Genomic DNA, 23,282 nt, shown 5'->3' on the forward strand with positions numbered 1-23,282 from the left:
TTGTATTTATGTTACCCGTCAATGAAAAAAGTTAAAAATTGTGTTACAATTTGCATCCATGTTTTACGTCCTTTGGTAAATTCTAAGAATTAAATGCTATTATCATTTTAAGTTTTGACTCTCACCAACAATATATAAAATGTGATTTTTTGCATTCAAATGAATACTTATTATGATCATTTTCTAATTTTCCATGATTTACACATTCAAAAAATTGAGTATTTTCCTCTTTAACTTTTTATTTGAAAACATTTCAAACCTAGAGAAAAAGCTAAGAGAATAATATAGTGGACACCAACTTTACACTTTTTTGCTAAATTTGCTTTCTCTTTCTGCCTCTATTTACACACACACAAATACACACATATACTTATATATGTATATGTGTGTGTATGTATGTATATTTATTTTTATATTTCTGAACTTTTTGTAAAGAAGTTTTAGACATCACAACAATTTACCCCTAAAGTATCAGTTAAGAATAAGAATATCCTTTTAAATAGCCATATACGTTTACCACACCTTTTAAAATGAACAATAATTTCATAGTATCAAGCAATATCTAGTCCATATTCATATTTCCACAATTATTACAATGTGGTCTTTTCTAACTGACTAAAAAAAAAATCCATGATTAAATAAATTCATTCACGCCCTGCATGTAGCTGTTTTGTCTCTTTAGTCTCTCTTTATCTGAAACAGTCCTCGCCCACCAGCATCCCACCCCACTTTCTTTTATGACCTTGAACGTTTTCAAGTCTAGGCCACTTGAAACCCCTCTGTTTGTTTTCGAATGTGTGTGACCATGCCTGATTTTGCAGGCTTATATTACAAAAGTATTATAGCTTTTCAGAAGCACACATATCAGCAACTGGAACAAATTTATTTTGGGGGCTATTGGTTAAACAGAGCAAGACACTGGATCTCCAGTTGGGCACCAGATGTTTTTACTGAGGGAAAGAGAAGCAGTAAGAGCTTTTAAATCTCACAGGATTACTTTGATCATAGTGACATTTCATCCTCTGAAAAGTATCATGAGGGTTTTCCTTCATATTGGCACGGTGTATGGTTCAAGAATCAGTCAGTATAGAACCCGTTTTAAAGACTTGAAAATGCAGTGACAGCCAAGAAGGATATTTTGAAGTTTGAAATGATCCCTATATAAATAGAACGGATCAGCATAACTTTGGGATAAAATTAGCCGACACTTTGTGGGCTCTCCAGCATGTGCCTGTTTGCTTGGTGCCGCTCTCCTGATAAATCACAACCAAGCTTCCCGAGGAAGAGGAAGGATGGACGGCACTGCTCTCCCTGTCAGTACACCCGCAGCTGCCAAGCTAGTTAAGAGAAATTTCCTGGAGGCTCTCAAGTCAAATGACTTCGGAAAATTGAAGGCCATTTTAATCCAAAGGCAAATAGATGTGGACACAGTTTTTGAAGTTGAAGATCAGAATATGGTTTTGGCATCTTATAAACAAGGTAAAAATTATAGGTGTAATTGGTAATTGGTAAAAGTTTTAGGTGTAATTGGTGAAATTGATAGAAGATGGAGTTTTTAAATGCACAGCGTCAGTCGCCCACTCTCAATCAATGACTCTATTGTTTCTTTCAGTATATATTTTAAAAATATTCCTAATTTAATCTTTTCTCTTTAAACTAGATTGCGGCATATATACTTCTTTAAAAAAATTGTGGTCTCTCTTTTTTCCTTTCTCTATCCTTATATTTGGAATTTGAAATCCTAGCCAATCATATTGAGTAATGCATTTTCCTTCTATTTCTAACTTTTATTTTGCCTATAATGACATAGAATAAAGAAAACATCTCTAGATTATGGCTAAAGAGACTGCTCAGCTGGTATGAGTGGCTTGGGGACAGACAGATAAGTCTCTTTTAACACAGCCACTTAAAGATATGTCATCTCTATGTCCCTCTCTACCAATAAGAGGATTTTGCTCCCATTTGGAGAGTTAATGAATGCATAAGGTTGTGCCTTGATGCATCTTGATGGTTCTCATCATTTTAATGAGTTTTCAGTTTAGTCAGGAAAGCTGAACCAGAAAAAAAAGTTAACTTTTTTCCTTGAATAATAGATCAAAATTGTAGATATACTTAATACAGATTATCTGTTCTGAAGAACTACGGATAACAAAAAATCAGAACTGGTTGTTTTTTAATCAAGGGACTTTCTGGAACTCATGGTTAATGAATCAGAAATAAATTAGAAGAGTACAGCTTCTGATTTCCCAAATCAGCTAGTTATGGGGGAACTTGAGTAGCGAGGCCATCTGGTGAGCGGACTGCAAACAAACACCATGTTCAACATCACTTCTGTTTAATAAAATAGATAAGGTCTTGTATGTGGCATTTAGAGAGAGACACCCATTCTTTGTTCATGTTTAAAATACGTTCCATGCATATATAAATCATCAGCACCACCAATTTTCAGCAACTAATGCTAAGGGTGTATAGTTCTACATTAATTTACTATATTCTGATTATGAGTTCCAAAGGGCAGAATAGCTGAGGCCAGTTTATAATTTATACTTGAAGGCTTTATAATCAATTAACATTGCTATTTGATTGTAAGATAAAAATGAGGTCTGTTTTTAAAAAAGTAGTTGATGGGGGGTTCTGTTAAACAGAAAGAGAGGATACTATAAAATGAGGTTACTTTCCTCACATGGATTTGTTCCGTGAAAGACGATCTGAATGCTCAATACATGTTTAAGAGATTTTTTTTTGTTTTTAAAAAAGGAATTACAATAGGGCCCAATGTAAAATAACTTTGGTCTAAGTCGGTGGGCAATTTGTCTGACCCTGAGTTGTGAAGACTGCCTTTTCTCATCTCCTGAGCATGCAGAGGTTCTGAGGTTGCGAAAGGAAGTTTTAGGGGCAGGCTCCAGGGAAGAAAGGTGCTGTTTCTCTTGCTTCCAAAGGTGTCATCCCTCCTAAATGAGAAGAATTTTAAATTCTTTCTGTCAGTGTGAGCCGACTCCTGCGGTCCTCACAGAGCAAACATTTTCATTCATGCTAATGGGTATTCTCATAGTGTTAGGACTATGTGATGTGGCTTTCAATTAGGGAGATAGCAAATTACACCCTCTGGGAAAGGAAAGGAACAGTTCTGTTCTTACGCATGCCAGATGGATGTATGCACAGAAATAATAGGATTTATGGTCATATCTTCAGGGTTGAGGCAGGAAATTGTATGTGTCTGTGTGCGTATAGAAAGCAATATACACACTCTCTGTTGGATATGAATGTGGGTATAAGAATATGCAATCTGAAACCTGAATTAAAGCCTCCTTTTTCTTCATAGTTTCCTCAAACTTTTTCACACCTCTTCCAGCCTAATTATCAAATCTTTTAATATTTTAGTCATGGTGGAAGTGATAAATAGAATCCCAGTTGCTAGCCAAGCAAAATAGACCTAAGTGGTTGTATCAATTTCTTAAAGCCACAGAGGCATTCCTAGGGAACAGCTGAGAAGGCTACACGGGTCAGTTAGTTAGTTAGTTAGTTTGAGTTAGTTCCTTTCTGAATAATTCTAATGAGACCTTTTTCTGTGCTGGATTCAAGTTTGTGAGGCTTTATTAAATCACAGGAGACTTCTGGACGTGGAATTGTTTTTGACTTTTTTAAAGCACTTTGGAAAGCTCTATACGGAAAGTATACAAATCAGAAGAGTGCAACTAATTTTCACAAAATAAACAATCCTATGTAACCAGCATCCAGGTGAAGAAGCTGAACATGACTTGTTTACTTTTAAAGTGTGAGAATCTTCCTTCAGGCTTGTTATTTCTGTCTTAGTAAGCAAGACAATGTGTAAAACCTATAACAGATACCATGCTACCTCTAAATTTGCTTGTGTCATGAATAATATAATCTATCTTCACCATTCGATTGTCCTGCGGAAAATGAACAGCAGCACAATTAATCCCAAACCATGTTTATTTTTTTTAGGACATATCATAGCACTTTTCACAGGATTTCTAAGCGTGACCACATTTCCCCCCTAAAGATAGTATGTCTAAAGCCAGTATGAAAATGAGGTTATAATTTTTGGAAAGGCAGCTCAGAATTCTATTGGCAAAGAAATCAACTTGGGATGTGAACATTGCTCCCTCAAATCCACAATCTAATTGGTACACCAGCTATCAAAAGTTGACTTCCTGAGCAAATATAGAAAATTCACTTCTGCTTCCCCATCTCATTGAGGAGCTTCTATTTCCCCTGTGATAGAGAACAGACTTAGAGGCCAGCGTCCAGAGCTCAGGCTCACACTGTGGGACACGCCTAGCCCCAGCACCTACTCATGATTCTTAAAGTTAGATCTCATTTTATTGGGTCAAGTTATTTTTAAACCTCATAATTCAATCTTCAGATGAAGTCATGTTTTATTAATTTAAAAAACTTCTCTCACACTTTGTAAAGCAAACATTGAAAAACATTTTGGTTGGCATTTGAGATATGGCCTCGAAAAGGGCAGAGATATGGGTCTTGAAAGCAAACACCAGTAAGCAAAATGACATCTCCCAGACGATCGCTTTAAAATGGGAAGAAAAGTTACACACGCGAACAACTTTTATAAACTTCTAAATGCAATAAATAGCTGAATAGCCCAGGCATGTCAATGATATAAAGTTTATTATATTCCAAGAACACAGTTTACAGGGTAAAAGCTGGTTCTCTAAGAAAACTCAAAGCTGTTCAGATTGCTTCTCAGAATAGTGGAAGCATGAGCATCCATAGCACTGTTCCCAAAGGTTTTCCCCAACTCCATTTCTCAATTCTCCCTCAGATGATTGAGTCCTGGCTTACATATGATCCGGACAGAATATCATCCGTATCTGTTTGGGATGAAATTCCCTGGTTAGCAAGGTTAACCAGAGTCCTTTTATTAATCAGTATAATGCAGTCAAGTCCTCTGTTTATGGCCTTAGCCACAGGTTCTTTGGTCCGTAGTGATATTTTTAATTAAAATAACCAATGAATGATTTCACTGGAAAATTTTCTGGCAGGCACTCTATCTACTTTACTAAGTAGCACCTGCCATCCAAATATCTTAAACGCTCTTATTTCCACTCTCTTCATGAATAATCTCTTTTTCACCTAATTTTCCTGTTTGCCAGAAATTCACTCTCCAGCTCTCCTATGACCCTTGTGGGGTTCTTTTCCATTCCTTGGTGTTCAAATTTTTCTCTTTTCAATTTTACATGTCAAGCTTACTTTTTTCCCTTCTCTCTCTCCTGGGAAGACTCTGAAATTTATCCCGAAAATATTAGCTATTAACAAATAGCCAAGACTTGTGCTGCGGTCTCTAATCCTTCAGGACTGTGTAAATACAGGGACACAGTTGGAGCAAATGTCTGCTAATCCAGCCACGAGCAAGGCGTGTAATCTTTGGCTGTAACAGCGGCGGCTTCTCGGGTGTGGGCTCTTTGGACTCAGATAACATCAGAGCTGGTAACTGTTGCAGGGCGCGGGCTTAGCCGAAGGTTTACCCGAGGTGCGTGCACCCCCCAGCCCTGCAGCGGGATCAAGTCTTCTCCCCGAGGATGGCTCAACCCCTCTGCTCCTTGCCAGGTTTCCTGAGCCCTGGGCCTACTCAGCTGCGCCGGCAGCTCTCTTTGGTTTCTGATGTAAACTAAACACACACGGGATTAGTCTGCACATTTTTGTTGGGGTCAAGCTTCTAACATTCCTTCAGAACTGTCACCTACAAGTGACGTTGGATTCAAAGTTAAGATTTGGGGAAACCAGGATGTGAGTTGGCCTCTGTTTGTTAGTTACTCAAACATGCGGACTTTATGCTACTTAATCCGTACAAGATATTATCCTAGCCCTGGCCTGTGTTGCTCAGTGGTTCTAGTGTTGGCCTGCGTACTGAAGGGTCTTGGGTTCGATTTCCGGTTAAGGGCATGTACCTGGGTTGCAGGTTAGATCCCCAGCCCCAGTCGAGATGCTTGTGGGAGGCAACCAATCCATGTGTCTCTCTCACATTGATGTTTCTCTCTCTCCCCTTGCCTCCCTCCCTTCCACTCTATCTAAAAAGGAAGAAAAAAAAATCCTCAGCTGAGGAATAATAAAAAAGAAGGGAAAAAAAGATATTATCCTATTTGTAAAGTGGAGGCTCTGTCAAGACCCTCTCTAAATCCTGTGCCTGCTGATAATCTCTGAGATTAAGAAGGGGAATTATAGACACGGATAACGTGTCATGGTCTGGGGAAAGGTAAAAGGAACTAGACACTTTAAATCCACATGGCCGTGGCCTGGATTTGAAATTCCCTGTGGGGTTTTCGCAGAGGAGAAGGAACCTGTGCCCTCGTATCCTCAGTTAAGTTCCTTGCAAAAAGCAGAGGTCTTCTGCCAGGAGCAGCCACTGCACAGACGGCAGACCTGGGGCCCGCGCGCGCGTGTGGTTGACATTTGGGGGAGGCAGCAGCTTCTTCACTGCCCGCAGCAGCTTTGTTCCCAGGTTCTGTTCCACCCTGTCCTTCCTGCCGTCTGAGCACATAATCAAACGGCAGCCTGGCACCTGCAGAGGTGAGCAGAGGGGCCCTTTCCAAGACAAACGCTAAAAATAAATCACATTCTAGGTTCTCAAGTCCTGGGACCCTTCTGCTGTGGAAACAAGGGAGGGAGTGAAAAATGAATCTGCCTGGTTCACCGTATTTCTCTCAGGCTGTGCCTGTGGGTGATTGTATTTTGGAGGACAAATTCAGATCTCTTGACATAGCAACATGGATACCAGTACGTTCATAGGCGCTGCATGACTGTGCATTTTTGAAGATGGCTTTGCCTCAGGTTTGGTCCTCCGTGAGGGCAGGTGTGGTGGAAAGGACACGGTTGTACACAGTGACCTGTGGCCTCAGGTCATTTTAAGGTGGTGATTGTATTTGGGTGGCCTCTTGGCTATGGGCTGCCTCTGTCTGCAGCAGGCTTTTCTGCTGTACTCAGAGTTGAATTATCCAGAACACCCTCCCCTCACACCATCACCAAAGTTCTGCAACCCAGCTCCAAGATGCACTCCAGGAGACCTTGTCGTCTACACCAATCTGTCCTCTTTCTATTTCTCCCATCAGGGGCACCACCCAGCTACACACATCCCCATCTAAGGGAGGTGCACAAGTCCATGCAGGGGGTCGGCTGAATTCCAGGACCTAAGGCTGTCCCAGCCCAATGTACCGGTTAATTATTATAGGAGACGAAGATGCAACTGACTGCGAGGCCACGGATGATGGATGCATGTAATAAACGGGCAGGATAGAGTCTCTAGGTGCTATTGGGAATTTAAGAGGAAGAAAGAAATCAACAAGCAAAGGCATTTCCAAACCAGAGATGTGACATGTTATAGATGAATCTGGGATCTTCTTTCCTTCCTCGTGATTTGTGAAGCAGGCTTGGCGCTGAACCTATTCTGCTTCCACAAAGACAAAGACAGATGGAAACCCTGCACTGCAGATATCCTGAGTCCATTAGCTTGGACTGAGGCAGGAGACTTATGGCTCCAGCAGTCTGCGAAAGTGGCAGTTTTCTCATCTGGAAAATGAAAGACTTGGACTGGATAATCTTCCCTCCAGCGCTAACATTCTGTGTGTCTTTGATTTTACATCAAAATGGTGTTTTCTTAATCAGCTCTCTGCTGCTTCCTTTCAGGGATCATTTTTCTTCCCATTGCAGAGGCAGGCATGAATTTCCAATCAGCCGCTGCATAGGGCTGTTTAATCTTTGCTGCTAATCGGCAGGCAAAACACACCCCAGGTTTCAGAACTGGAACCAGCTTCTCTCAAAGATAGTTAGAAAAGACTGCCTTTGCAAATTGCTTGTTGAGGAAGTTTGAGTATGAAAATGACTGATGGAGTATTAATGTCAAAAGTGATTCATTCATTATCAAAAGTAGGTTGCATACCATATAGTTTAACAACTCTGTTTGGAACACAGATGCAATGTACACAGTTACATAAAGATGTATAAATGGATATATACACATAGATTATGTGTGCATATTTATTTACACACACACACACACACACACACACACACACGCACGCACACACACACACATTACAGGCACAGGACTGGCACTCCCCAACTATCTGATACTATTTGTCTCTGCCAGGGAAAGTCCATATCACCAAATACTTTCCCTTCTCAGTGTCAATAATCTCAAATTAGCATCTTAGAACTTAATTCTATTTGTCGAATACAGATTTCTACCCAAATTCAGATAATCCTAAGAGGGTCACACTTCAAACCATCCTCAGTTCATTATACCTTAGCGTGAATTAACTTCGTATTTCTTTTTAAAGAGCAGATTTAAATAATGGAAGATTTGGGAAGAAGAGAAAGTAAAATGGCCCTAAAATTCTGATGGGATGAAAAAGGGATTAAAGTGTGTATGTGAGTGTGTGTGTGTGTGTGTGTGTGTGTGTGTGTGCATTAGAAGGTGGGCTGCAGAAAAATAAACGTTGGTTTGGGCTCCTTCATTACTTCAGAATTAATGAGCATTATGCATGACCCTCTAACTGGCCTCTTTAAACTAAATTATTTCCCCCCTTTGGATAGGGGGACAATAGTTTATTTATTTTTATAAGTAAGAATACATCCACAAGGCACTAAATTTGAAAGTTCAAAGAGGGCATTCAAGGACAAGGAAATAATGGCCTAGTTCCCTGACCCCCAGTTCTTAGAGACCACCACTGTAACCAGTCTCTTGTTCTAGGTGTTTATAAATATATACACATATGATAGCATATTATACACATTGTTCAGGTTCCTGCCTCTCTCTCTCTCAATACCATATCTTGAGATTCTTCCATATCAGTAAACACAGAAGTGCCCCTTCTTTGTAATGGCTCTGTAGTATTAGATTGTATGGATGTACCATAATTTATATACACTGAGGTTGTTTGTAATCCTTAGCCATCAAGAACAATGCTGTAATGTAGTGCATGTGATAGTGTATGTTTTTGTCTATAGGCCAAGGGTATGGAACTTCATACCCTTCACAAAGAGTTTCACATTTCACACTTGAGTGATTATACTTGTAGGATAAATACCCAGGAGGAGCACATATGTAGTGTTTTTCACTGAAATGAGAGAATTTAATACTTGATCCCCTGGTCTTCATCCTCTGAGTGCCCCCAGATGCTCAGAAATATCACAGTATTCTAGATTTATTCTGACCTCATTCTAATCAGGGAAGAATACAACTTTACTTCACTTGTTCTGGGCCCTGCACTTTCATTTATGAAACTTACGATTGTATTAACTTTTTGGCAGCTCCATCCCCCTGTTGGCTCATTTTGAGATTACTGTCAACTCAAATCCACAGGCCTTTCCTCAAATAAATTACTATTAAATCATAGTCTGCTTACCTAGTATGTATATAGTGGAATTTTTGTAACCTGAAAGCAAACTTCTGATTTATCCATGGTAAACTGTATTTTGAGCCATGGCTGGGTAGCTAGTAGGTTAGAGCATCATCCCAATATGCAGGTTCAATCCCTGGTCTGGGCACATACAAGAATCAGCCAATGTATGCATAAATAAATGGAACAAATCGATGTTCTTCTCTCTCTTCTTGTTTGCCTCTCTCTCTCTCTCTCTCTCTCTCTCTCCCTCTCCCTCTCTCTATCTCTCCCTCTCTTTCTCTCTCTCGCTCTCTCTCTCTCCCTCTCTCTCCTTCTCTCTCTCTCTCTCCCTCTCTCGCTGTCTCTGCATCTTCATCTTGCCATCTATATTTCATCTTTCTGTACCTATTTTCAGTCCCCACTCATAGTGAGCTTAATGCCATGGCTCTGGGTATTGACATTGAAAGAAGGTTCATGAAGATATTGTTATAGCTTGTCAAATATGGCAATGTTGGAGCCTTAGATAAAAAGAACTAGCCCAGTGTTCAGAAGTCAGAGGTCAGAGGGGAAAAGGAGAGAGAAAAAGAGAGAGAGAGAAAACATTTCCAACTAATGGGAAAAATTTATCTAAGATCTCACTTCTAGGAACAACTATGCTCCTCCTGACCAATTAATTTGTATATAGTTTGTGGGCATAGTTAATTGCATAGCATAGGTTTTCCTGTTTATTTCCTTCTAGGAAATTCAAAGGCAAACTTGCAATGCAGTTCTAGTGTGTAGATATGGTGTGAATTTTGTGTACCTATCTTACCCTTGACCTCTTTTTATGTTCTTACCTTATTTTTTTGCACTTATTTTCTAGGTTATTAAAAAATTTAGTGTAAAATTTGTGAGTTGCCTTAAATTCTTCTTTGGAAAAAGGTATTGTGTAAACTGACAAACAGGCAAATAAAATCTTGGTGTGACAAATTTTGTAAAAACATCAAATACTTTCGCACCTTAGATTGGCAACAACAGCCACAACTATTTGGAAAAGAGCTGTGATGGAATAAAAATTTTAAGCTTGTAATTAAATCTTTGACATCATTCAAGACAATGATTGGGATCTTAAAAATTCTTAAATACTAGGGGCCCAGTGCATGAATTCATGCACCTTGAAAGGAACTGTGGGCCATGAGGCTGCAGTGGGCACAGGGGTGGGTCTCGGCCCATTCTCCTTACCCCCACCACGACCCCGGTCTCCTGTTTGCTGGCAGACCTGCTCCCGCTGCTGCCACTCCCATGCGCTGACAGTGCCAGCCCCACTCATACCTGCTAATGGCATAGAGTGATTGGGGCCGATGCCAGCAGCGGATGCGAACATGGCCGGTGCCATCAGTGGGTGCAAGCTGTGGCTGCTGCCCTGATTGCCCCTCAGGAGCAGGGGGAGGTGTAGAAGCCCTGAGGGGCGGTTGGGGCCAGCAGCCACTGTTCACACCCACTGACAGTGCCAAGTGATTGGGGCTGGCGCTAGGTGCCAGCAGCAGGTGCGAATGGTGGCTCCAGTGCCAGCAGCAGGTGCGAGAGGAGCCAGCGCTGGCAGCAGGTGCAAGCGCCCGGTGGCACCATGGTGCACGGGAGCAAAGAATTTTCAGTAACCACCAGAGGCTGGCCCCGATGATGGCGACCAGCGCCCCGCCTTGGTCTGGCGCCCCAACTCACCTGCTCTAACATCCTGCTGCAGCCGATGCCCGCCATGTTCCACGCTCTGCCGCCTGCTGCTAACACCCACAATGTTCGCATGTGCCCCCTGTGGTCAGTACACATCATAGCGACTGGTTGTTCAGTTGTTCCACCGTTCGGTCTATTTGCATATTAGGGCTTTTTATATTATATATAGATGAGTCTTGTGTAACTTACCATCCTATATAATAAAAGGCTAAATCCTATATGATAAAAGGCTAATATGCATATAGACTGAGCAGCAGAACAACCGAACAACCAAACAACTGGTCGCTATGATGTGCACTGACCACCAGGAGGCGCACACAGAACTTGACAGGTGTTGGCAGCAGGCAGCAGAGCGTGGAACATAGCGGGCATCGGCTGCAGCAGGATGTTAGAGCAGGTGAGTGGGGGCGCCAGACCAAGGCGGGGCGCTGGTCGCCATCATCGGAGCCAGCCTCTGGTGGTTACTGAAAATTCTTTGCTCCTGTGTGCCGCAGTCCCACCCAGTGCTCGCACCTGCTGCAGGCGCCAGGCCCACTCACACCCGCTGCCAGCGCCCGGCGCCGGTCCCGATCGCTCAGCACCATCAGTGGATGCGAGCCTCGGCTACCAGCCCCGATCACCCCTGAGGGCTTCTCCACCTCCCCATGCTCCTGAGGGGTGCTTGGGGCTGGTAGCTGCTGCTCGCACCCACTGCTGGTGCCTGTCCCAATCGCTCTGCACCGTCAGCAGATACAAGTGGGGCCAGCACTATCAGCGCATGGGAGCGGATGCGGTGGGAGCAGGGCTGCCAGCAGACAGGAGACCAGTAGCCGCAGTGGGAGGGGCCAGGCAGGGGCATGGAGGATGGGCTGAGACCCGCCCCTGTGCCCACTGCAGCCTCACAGCCCACAGTTCCTTTCAAGGTTCACGAATTTGTGCACTAGGCCCCTAGTATAAAATAAAATGCCATCACAAAAATGAAGGTCTCAAACTCAAATGCCTGGGAGACCTAGGAAGGAAAAGTAAGTAAAAGAACAAAATAATAGAGGCTGGTAGACATAGTAAGAACTCAAGAGCACCTGTCCCCCTTTGTACATCCAAATATGACACTTAACTAAGCATTTGTAGACCCATTAGTTACTAGTTTACAACTTCTGAATCATCTCCCTGCCCCAATTTTATAAATGTGACCAAAGTAAAATACTCTAAAAATCCTCATAAAACATGGGGAAATCCTAGGCCAAGAAGCTAAACTTTCCCTTTCTTTTTCAGGTTATTGGTTGCCTAGTTATAAGTTAAAGTCTTCTTGGGCAACAGGCCTGCATCTCTCTGTCTTGTTTGGTCACGTGGAATGTCTTTTGGTGCTACTGGACCACAATGCTACAATCAACTGTAGACCCAATGGGAAAACTCCTCTTCATGTGGCTTGTGAAATGGCCAACTTGGATTGTGTTAAGATCCTTTGTGACCATGGAGCCAAGCTCAATAGCTACTCCTTAAGTGGACACACAGCTTTACACTTTTGTACAACTCCAAGCTCCATTCTCTGTGCCAAGCAATTGGTTTGGAGAGGTAAGCCTTTCTGGGTGGCTGGCATTGTCATCTATTTGCACATTCATGGATTTGAAACTTGGTGATCCTGTCTTATCTCAGACAATGTAGTAGGTATATCCATACATTAAGCATAAGTCAGGGGCCCCTAAAAATACATAGATAGATAGAAAGACAGACAGACAGACAGATGGATAATGTTATGTTGGTGTAGGACATTCAGTGATTATCTCTTTGGAATCTTTTTTTTTTAAATTGTTGGATGCTTGTTAACTTACACAAGTACTTATTTAGCTCCTATGATGTATCAGGTAATCTGCTAAGTAAATGAAAAAGAAAAAATAGTTTCTGCCTTTAAGGAGCTTATATTCTAGTAGGTGAGATAAATGTTATAAAAATAAATTCATAAATATAAAATTATCAATTGGGAAAAGAGCAAAATAGACACTATGAAAGAGAATGTTATGTAGGAACTATTACAAAATGTTTAAGACTTTTCTAAAGATATTATATGTAAGCTGAACCTTTATAAGAGAAATAGCTAGCCATTAAAAGGAAATGGATCCAAGAAGAAGAGTCTAGATCTGGAAAATAGTATGTGTAAAGTTTCTAGGAGAGCAAAAAACTTGGAATATTCAACAAATGTAAGAAGGCCAGTGAGGCTAGAGTATCATGGTTATGGGGTTGGGGTGGGAGGACAAGAGGGTAGAAGGCAGTGTTACAAGATGACACTGGATTTGTTAGACCACATATGACCTGCTGGAGGCCAAGGTATGGGGATTAGAAATGGAGCCATTGAAGAGTTCTAAGCAAGAAAATGACATGGTTTAATTTTCACTTAAATTCATCATTCTGTAGTTATGAAGAAAGTAAAGGCCCGGTGCATGAATTAGTGCACAGGTGGGGTCCCTTGGGGTGGCCTGCCGGGATTGGGCTGAAACCCCCAGTCCAATGCCGCCTATATCTCCTACCTGCCACTCTTGCTCATTCCGGACCCATTGCCACAGGCTCGCGCCCAATCAGTCCCCTCCTGAGGGGAGTGGCCTGTGGGATCGGGCCGAAACCAGCTCTCTGACATCCCCCAAGGGGTCCAGGATTGCGAGAGGGCACAGGCCAGGACGAGAGACCCCACCAGTGCACGTTTGGGTCTGGGGAGGGACTGCAGGAGGGTTCCAGGGTGTGTCTGGCCCCATTTCACCCAATCCTGAACAGCCAGACCCCAGCAGCAAGCTAACCTACTGGTCAGAGCATCTGCCCCCTGGTGATCAGTGCACATCATAGCGACTGGTCTACCAGTTGACTGTCTGTCCCCTGGTAGTCAGTGCATGTCATAGCGAGCAGTTGAGTGGCCTTAGCATATCATTAGCATATTACACTTTGGTTGGTTGAATGGTCGACCAGTCAACCGGACGACTGGACACTTAGCATATTAGGCTTTTATTATATAGGATAGGGTTGGAGGAGGCCAAGAATGGACGCCGGGAGAACATCAGGGAAGCTATTGCAATTAGTGTAGTTGAGAAGGGCAAACTTGGATAGGAAGGTTAGAAGATGGGTTTGCAATATGTTTTACAAGCAGAATTGATGTGATTTTGGGATGGATTAGAAATTAGTTGGGGGGGGGAGTGATCAGTGAAGAAAAAGGAAGTTGTGAAAATAACTGTACGATTCTAGCTTCAAAAATTGGGTGGAGAGCAATGTCATTTCTTTAAAATGGGGAAACTTGAGGAATAAGCACGTATATGGGGAAAATCTTTATATCAGTTTTTTTTTAGTCAAGTTTCCATGAGCATAATTTCCATACAGTAAAATTCACTATTTTTGAGAAACATAGTAGTGAAAACATCACCACAATCATCTCAAAAAATTCCCTGATGCCCTTTGTAATTAATCACCCCACTCTTACCCCATCTCCAGTGACCACTGATCTGTTTTCTGTTTCTATAGTTTTGTCTTTTTCAGAATGTCATATAAATTAAGGTATACAATATGTAACCTTTTGTGTTTTGTTTCTCCCAGTTAGCATAATGCATCTGAGATTCATCGATGTGGTTGCACTGACCAGTAAATTAGACCTTTTATTGCTGAGTAGAATTTCTGGTGTAAATATAACACAGTTTACTCACAAGAAGGACATTTGTATTGCTTCTAGTTTTGGGCAATTTTTATTTTATTTTAATGTTTTTATTGATTTCAGAGAGAGGAAGGGAGAGGGAGAGAGAGATAGAAACATCAGTGAGAGAGAATCATTGATCAGCTGCCTCCTGCACCCCCTCTACTGGGGGTGGAGTGTACAACCTGGGCATGTGTCCTGGCCTGAAATCGAACCATGACCTCCTTGTTCATGGGTCGATGTTCAACTATTGAGCCACACCAGCTGGGCAGTTTTAAGCAATTTTGAAAAAATGCTGACATAAATATTTGCACACAGGTTCTTATGTGGACATGTTTTCATTTATTTGGGTAAGTACCTAGAAGTGGGATGATGGATCATATGGTAAATTTATAAGAAAGTGCCAAACTGTTGTCTAAAGAGTCTTACTATTTTTCAATCCCACCAGCAATGTATGAGTTCCAGTTGCTCTTCATCCTTGCCAGAACTTGGTAATGTCAGATTTTTAAAAATTTTATTTTAGTCATTCTAATAGGTATATAATAGTAGGTCATTATGATTTTAGTTTGAACTTCACTAATGACTAAAGCTATTGAATATGTTTTCATGTATTTATTTACCAGGTACATATTCACTTTGGTGAAATGTCTATTCATATCTGTAGCTCCTTTTTTAAAAAAATGGTTATTTATTTTCTTATTATTGATTTATGAGAGTTATTTACATATTTTGGATACTAGCCCTTCATTAGATATGTAGTTTATAAATATTTAAGCTCATTTTTTGACTTTTCATTTTCCTACCAGTATCTTTAAAAGAACAGAACTATTTAATTTTGATAAATTCAGTTGATCATTTTACCTCTTATGGTTTGTGCTTTTTGTGTTCTAGCTAAGAAATTTTTGACTAATCCAAATAAATATTTTTCTCCTGTTTTTTCTTCTTAAAGTTTTAAAATTTCAGATTTTACTTCTAGGTCTTTGATTCATTCATTTTGAGTTATTATTATTATTTTTTGTATATGGTATAAGGTAAAGGTTGAGGTTCTTTTTGTTTTTGGGTGTTTTTTTTTTTTTTAATAATAGATGCCCAATTGTTTTGACACATCATTTGTTGAAAAGTCAATTCTTTCACCATTGAATTAGCATTTTATCTTTATGAAAAGTCAATTGGCCCTGACCGGGTAGCTCAGTTGGTTAGAGCCGTGGTCGGCAAACTGTGGCTCGCGAGCCACATACGGCTCTTTGGCCCCTTGAGTGTGGCTCTTCCTAAGCCTTAGGAGTACCCTAATTAAGTTAATAACAATGTACCTACCCATATAGTTTAAGTTTAAAAAATTTGGCTCTCAAAAGAAATTTCAATCGTTGTGCTATTGATATTTGGCTCTGTTGACTAATGAGTTTGCCGACCACTGGGTTAGAGCATCCTCCCTTGATCAGGACACATATGAGAATCAACCAATGAATGCATGGATAGATGGGACAACAAATTGATGTTTGTCTCTTTCTTCCCCGCCCCCTCAAATGAATCAATAAAAATTGTGTAAAAAATCTAAAAAAAATTAATTGGTCAAATATGTATGGGTCTGTATATGTATGTATATATGTATGGTTTGATATACAAAATAGATATATAAACTTTAATGGAGATAGCTCAATTTTGAAACTGAAATATATTTTAATAAACACTGCCTTTATCATTATTCAAACTTTATATATATATAATGTTTTCTGGATAATGCTCCCCTGACTTGATTGCTGTAGATTTATACTAATTCTCAAAATCACTTCTAATCTAGGAGTGACTCCTCCTAGATTCGTTTTGAACATGAGAAGTTTCAGATCTCTTTGACATCAAAGTGACTAAGTCAAAAATGCACTTGACATAAAAATATGGATTTCAGAAAAGAGCCCTGGACTAAGGCTGTCAGTGTAGAAATTGTTGGCCTATAGACTATATTTGAAGCTAAAGAAATCAATGAAATCACCTAGATAAAGACTGTAGAGAGTGAAAAGAGAACCTAGAACCAAACCCTGATAAATTCTTACATTTAAATGTTAATGGAATGGAGAGAAACCAAGAAATGAACATAAAAGGGATTGATAAATAAAACTGGAGAAAGCCCAAGAATATTTTGGCATAACAGAGACTAAGAAAGAGGCAGTTCCAAAAGGAGAGAGTGGTCAGCCGTACTGATAACTACTTAGAGGTTTAATTAGATGTTCATTAAATTAAGTGACAGAGTTATCACTGACAAAAATAGTTTTAATGAAATGGTGGGTATTAAAGCCAGATTAGCATGATATAAGGTGTAAATGGGAGGTTAGAAACTAGAGATGGCATATGTTAATAATTGTTACAAGAAGCTTGGCTGCAAAAGTGAGCATGAGAATAGAATGATTGCCCTTGCCAGTGTGTGGTTCAGTTGGTGGGAGTGTCATCCCACACACCAAAAAGTGGCAAGTTCAATTCCTGGTTAGGGCACATACCCAGGCTGTGGGTTCAATTCCCAGTTGGGGTGCATGTGGGAAGCAACCAATCAAAGTTTCTCTCTCACATTCATGTTTCTCCCTCCCTCCCTCTCTCTCTCTCTCCCTCTCCCCTTCCTCTCTTTCTCATTTTAAAAAAAGTCTTTATTGTTGAGGTTATTATAGATGTCCCTCTTTCTCCCTCCATTGCCCCCCTCCACCCCATTCCTGCCCGCCCCAGGCCTTCACAACCCTATTGTCTGTGTCCATAGGTAATGCATATATGCATATAAGATTTTTGTTTAATCTCTTCCCAACCCCACCCCACACCCTTTCCCTCTGAGAATTGTCAGTCTCTTCCATTTCCATGCCTCTAATTCTATTTTATTGACCAGCTTAGTCTTTTCTGTTCATTAGATTTCTTATTCATTTATTTTGATTTTTACATTCAGTTGTTGATAGGTATGTATTTGTTGCCATTTTGTTGTTCCTATTTTTTGTCTTTATCTTTTTCTTCTTCTTAAAGAATACCTTTCAACATTTCATATAATATTGTTTTGGTGGTAATGAAATCCTTTAACTTTTTCTTGTCTGTGAAGCTCTTTATCTGACCTTCAATTCTACATGATAGCTTTGCTGGGTAGAGTAATCTTGGTTGTAGGTGCTTGCTATTCATCACTTTGAATATTTCTTGCCACTTCCTTCTGGCATGCATAGTTTCTGTTGAGAAATCAGCTGACAGTCGTATGGGTACTCCCTTGTAGGTAACTAACTGTTTTTCTCTTGCTGCTTTTAAGATTCTCTCTTTATCTTTTGCCCTTGGCATTTTAATTATGATGTGTCTTGGTGTGGTCCTCTTTGGATTTCTCTTGTTTGGGATTCTCTGTGCTTCCTGGACTTGTAAGTCTATTTGTTACATCAGGTAGGGGAAGTTTTCTGTCATTATTTCTTCAAATAGGTTTTCAATATCTTGCTCTCTCTCTTCTTCTGGCACCCCCACAATGCGAATGTTGGTATGCTTGAAGTTGTCCCAGAGGCTCTTTCCACTATCTTCATATTTTTGGATTCTTTTTTCTTTTTGCTCTTCTAGTTGGGTGTTTTTTGCTTCCTCATATTTCAAATCATAGATTTGATTCTCAGAATCCTCTACTTTACTGTTGAATCCCTGTATATTATTCTTTATTTCAGTCAGTGTATGCTTAATTTCTGACTGGTCCTTTTCCATTTTTTTGGAGGTTTCTAGAAGATTATTGAGTAACCTTATAACCATGGTTTTGAACTCTATATCCAGTAGTTTGCCTTCTCCCATTTCTTTCATTTGTGACATGTTTCTTTGTCTCCACATTTTGACTGCTTCCCTGTGTTTGTTTCTATGTATTGGGTAGACCTGCTATGTCTCCTTGAGTTGGTAGAGTGGCCGTGTGTAGTAGGTGTTCCATGGGCCCAGTGGCTCAGCCTCCCCAGTCACCTGACCTGAGAGCTCTAGGTGCACCCCTTTATGGGCTGTGAGCACAGTCTTGTTGTAGTTGAGACTTGATTGCTATTGGTGTCACTGGGAGGAATTGACCTCCAGACCAGCTGTGACTATAGTGGGAGAGCTGCTGTGCAGGAGACACCCCTATGAAGCAGGACTTGCTTCAGAGGGGCTTTGGTGCTCACTGAGTCTGCCCCTTGATTGTGTCACTTATGGATGTGAAGAGTTGTAATCTGATATGGTCTGACACTGACCACTGGTACACTGGCTCTTGGATCTCCAGGGAGGTGCAAAGTCAGCCACTGCCTGAGGCCACCCAGCAGCAGCTACAGAGAGATCTGCAGATTCCTCTTCTTTGTTTGGGATTTGGAGGTGCCCTGATGAGGCCCAGCTGTGAAGCAATGCAAGCTGCTGTGGGGCCTTGGGCCTTCTTTTGGATGTCCTGGGTCTCTCTGACCCAGCTGCAGTTTGTTAGGTAATTTTAGATTGCAAAGGGCCAGGCCATTCATATGCAAAAGCCTCTGAGCCCAGCTTGGGTGGGGCGGGGGCTCAGGGAATCAACAGGACGGAGCAAACAGCTATGCCTGATCCTCAGCCCTGCCCTAAGAGGCCCTGAGTCTCAGTGTCCCGCAGTAATTGCTGCAAGCACCTCTGAGAGAAAGCCGCCCTTGAGTTCCGACTGATGCCAGACAGTCCAGTTTCTCCCCGTATGAGTCTGGGTCCCCAGAGACTCGCCTGGAACTGGAGTTCAGAGCAGTTGGGAGTTTGTGTTTCCCTCCCGATTGAAAAAGACAACCATGTCCTCAGTTGCCAGCCCTTTCCGCGTGCGCCTCCATACCTCTGCACTTTACTTCCACACCTCCTGTGAGTCTCAGTGTGCTTTTCTCTTTCCCTCTAGTTGTAGAATTTCCACTCAGCCAGCCTTCCTGTGGTTCTGGATGATGTCCGTTTTGTCTTTTAGTTGTATTTTTGAAGTGGTTGTACGAGGCAGCAATTTCAGGTGTTTACCTATGCCGCCATCTTGGTTTTTCTGATACTCTTACTCTTTAGAGCCATGGCATCAAAGGCCAAAGCCATAATGAAAAGAAAGATAAATTAGATGAAGCAAAAATATTCAATGTCTGTGTGGCAAACAGATCTTAAAATTAAAAGGCCATTTTAAATTGGGGAAAAATATTTGAGACTGAGAGAGAGAGAGAGAGAGAGAGAGAGAGAGAGAGAGAAACAGAGAGACAGAGAAACATTGATGTAAGAGAGACACATGGATTGGTTGCCTCCTGCACACCCCCCTACTGGGGTTGGGGATCGAACCTGCAACCCAGTTACCTGCCCTTAACTGGGAATTGAACCCAAGACCCTTCAGTGTGTGGGCTGGTGCTCTAATCACTAACAATACCAGCCAGGGCAATATATAAAGAAAATTATTAAAACTTGAAGGAGGTTAACAACTAAGAGAAATTTTTAAAAGAAAGAAAGAGCAAAAGGACCAAGAACAGGAAAACATATTTCAGGGAGGGGAATGACAAATAATGATAACAATGAGCACCTACATTGGTAATCAGTAAAATGTCAATTAAAATAACAATTAGATACTTTTATTGTTGTTTATTATGTTAACAAAGATACAAAAGATGATAACTCATATGATGACTAACTTATAAGGGAGTGCTTTCATATACTCTTAATGGAGTGTAAATGCACAGGTCGGGGGGAGGGGGCGGCAATATCAAAAGCTTAAAACCTTCTTTCACTCAAAGTTCACTTCAGGGATGAGATACTAATTTGAGACCCTTTGGCTCAGGGCTTTCAATTGTGTAGAGCCTCAAATTCAGGCTGTGGATTGTTATCAAACCAGGTTATACATTGAGTCAAAGAGGTAATTGATGAGAAAGCAAGACATTTATCACGTAACAGAATTGTGCTAGGTCACATGATCTATATAATACACTAGAAGTGGAGACATTTTCCTAATTCTATAAAAGTCTTCAAAATAGTGTAGTTATAGTGTATTTTATATTTTTGCATTAGAAGGTTTGATTGGTTAAAGTATACATTTAAATATACCACAATTTAAAAATGGGTATATTGGCATTTATTATTTTAAAATATATTTTGTCTCAAAAAATTTTCTGATTTCTTTTGCCCTTGAAGTCATTTAAAAAAACTAAAACATATTTGAATATCTAACACAGTGGTTCTCAACCTTCCTAATGCCGTGACCCTTTAATACAGTTTCTCATGTTGTGGTGACCCCCAATTTCATTGTTACAAATTGAACATAATTAAAACATAGTGATTAATCACAAAAACAATATGTAATTATATATGTGTTTTCTGATGGTCTTAGGCGACCCCTGTGAAAAGGTCATTCGACCCCCAAAGGGGTCGCAACCCACAGGTTGAGAACTGCTGATCTAATAGAAGAATTTTGAGCTGTATTACCTCCACACCATACAGACATTAATAATGATGTTGTCCAGGAATGTTCACAGACATGGATAGATTTTTAAAAAGAAGTTTATAGAAGAATATGAACTAAATAAACTTATTTTTTGAAAATTTATATATGATTATGCATACTGGAAAATAGTATCCAAATTATCACAAACTTGATACCATAGCTAATCATTAGCTGGAGCAAAGCAACATGAAAGAGGAAATGTTATTTCAGATCCTTATTCCTAGGATAATATATGTGTGTTTTTAGAGTGGTACCTGGCAAATATTGTTTTTTAAATGTGAATAAGATAATCGGGGAAATTTTTACCCATTTTATGAATAGATAAATAGAGAAAGGGGGAAGGTAATTGCTTGGAGCTGAGTCTGCTGGTCTGAACACTCTAGATAACTGTGAGCATCTTGCATCCTTTCTTTTGCATTTTATGTCTTCAGCCCCTTGGATAGACCTCAGTATATTGGGAGTACTCAATAAACAGTCCCTCACTGATCTTGCAATGGCTCCAGGAGCCCTGAGTACATGGATGGGAATGAATGCCATCTAATAAACGGAAACTGTTATTTCATGGTTAATGAAATGCTGCTGTTGGTCAGTTTTACCTTCTCGGTCTCCAGGGAGAGAGCAGAAGGATGGAGTTTCTCTCACTTGGATTATGTGGTAGGCACTTTGAAAAGTCCCATACATCACTTCGTGGCCCGACAGAGAGAGTTGAGACAGCCTACAGACAAGAAAAATAAGTCAGGCTAACATTAAACTCGGGACCAGAGAAGTCCATTAGCGGAAAAACCAATGCCATGGCAACTGAAAACCAATGCAATTTCATTTGCTATTTAATGGCCTCTTTGTGGAAAAGTGCTCTTTGTGGAAAAGGCTAATTGAGGCCAAAAAATTGCATGCAATTTTCTCTTAATAAAGGACTTTTCTCTCTCTCTCTCTTTTTTTTTTTCAATGTTGCAGAGCCTGCTTTGTCCCCATGCTGTATTTTTGTCTGCTAATTTTCTGTTGGCCTTTCTACTTAATGCTCCCCATCTCCTGGCCTTTGTTTCCTTTGGTATTAGTATAATAGTGTTCACCGGTTGAGAGGGCTTATTTACCGCAATGAAAATGTCCTCTCCCTGAATCCTGCATTTTCCTACCAATAAAGAGAGTCAGGTCAGGTTTAGCTGGCTGAAAAGCAGCATATTATTTCTACCAATTTCTTTTCGCCAGAGGAAAATAAAAGCTGCTTGCTTTACTCTGCAGGAAGCAAATCCTGACAGTGGGAGGAAAATCTGGTCCTGCAGGAGAGCCATAAAAATTCAAATGTTTCCTGGTGGAGCATGAGGGCAATGTAAAAGAGACCGTGCCTCTTCAAAGACTGTCCCTGCTTCTTGGTGTGACAGTGACACAAGTTACCAGCATGTTAGGAAAGTCTCTAGTCAATGGTGACGACAGAGTAAGGCAAGATGTCACTGGACTTCTCTGTTAGTAAAAAAATGGATTTGCTGGCTTGACAGACACCTGTCTCACCACCCATTACCTCCCATCTTCACTTATGTTATCCCTCGTAATAGCACATATCTGACCAGACCACCTAGTCATTTACACACAACTTGGAGATTTTTGCCCCATCTGCTCTATTGTTAGTACCACCTGTACAATAGAAATTTAATATTGTATTCAAATTGATATTACTAAGTTTAATTTTAAAGAAAACTTTATATCATTATACAAATTAATTTATCACTGTAAAAATGATGGCAAAATCCTTTGCCGTACATAGAAGGTAATAGTAACAGTAAAAATAAGTAAATTATTGACTTCCATTGGCCAGGACCCTTGTCTCTCGGATGGCAGAGAATGATCCTAAAAAGCCTTGTCTTCTGGTTGCTGATGCTTCTAGAAGCATCGTCTCCAATCATTCTGCTGTGAATGAGTGAACTTACAGTTCGTTTGAAGGCCACCTCTTTTTTTTTTTTTTACATATAACACTTTATATAATGCTAGAGGCTGGTGCATGAAATTTTATGCACTGGGGGAGGGGGTGGTCCCTCAGCCCAGCCTGCCCCCTCTCGCAGTCTGGGACCCCTTGCTCCTTACCGCCTGCCTACAGTGGAGGCAGGAGAGGCTCCCGCCACCCAGATGTGAGCCCGGCTTCTGGCTGAGTAGCACTCCCCCTGTGGGAGCACAC

The 23,282-nt window shown here is 40.8% G+C and overlaps 1 protein-coding gene across 1 annotated transcript in view; it reads left to right on the forward strand.

Annotated features, from left to right (window-relative positions):
* Positions 1 to 1,227: 1,227 nt before the first annotated feature.
* Positions 1,228 to 23,282, forward strand: part of ASB4 (ankyrin repeat and SOCS box containing 4) — a 57,388-nt gene continuing 35,333 nt past the window's right edge. The window contains exons 1-2 of the mRNA XM_023750668.1: positions 1,228 to 1,479; positions 12,321 to 12,620. Coding sequence (XP_023606436.1) covers positions 1,293 to 1,479; positions 12,321 to 12,620 — 487 coding nt within the window. The 5' untranslated portion in view covers positions 1,228 to 1,292. The remainder of the gene's footprint in view (positions 1,480 to 12,320; positions 12,621 to 23,282) is intronic.

Source organism: Myotis lucifugus, unplaced genomic scaffold (genome assembly GCF_000147115.1).
Source record: "Myotis lucifugus unplaced genomic scaffold, Myoluc2.0 scaffold_15, whole genome shotgun sequence".
Taxonomy (NCBI): Eukaryota; Metazoa; Chordata; class Mammalia; order Chiroptera; family Vespertilionidae; genus Myotis; species Myotis lucifugus.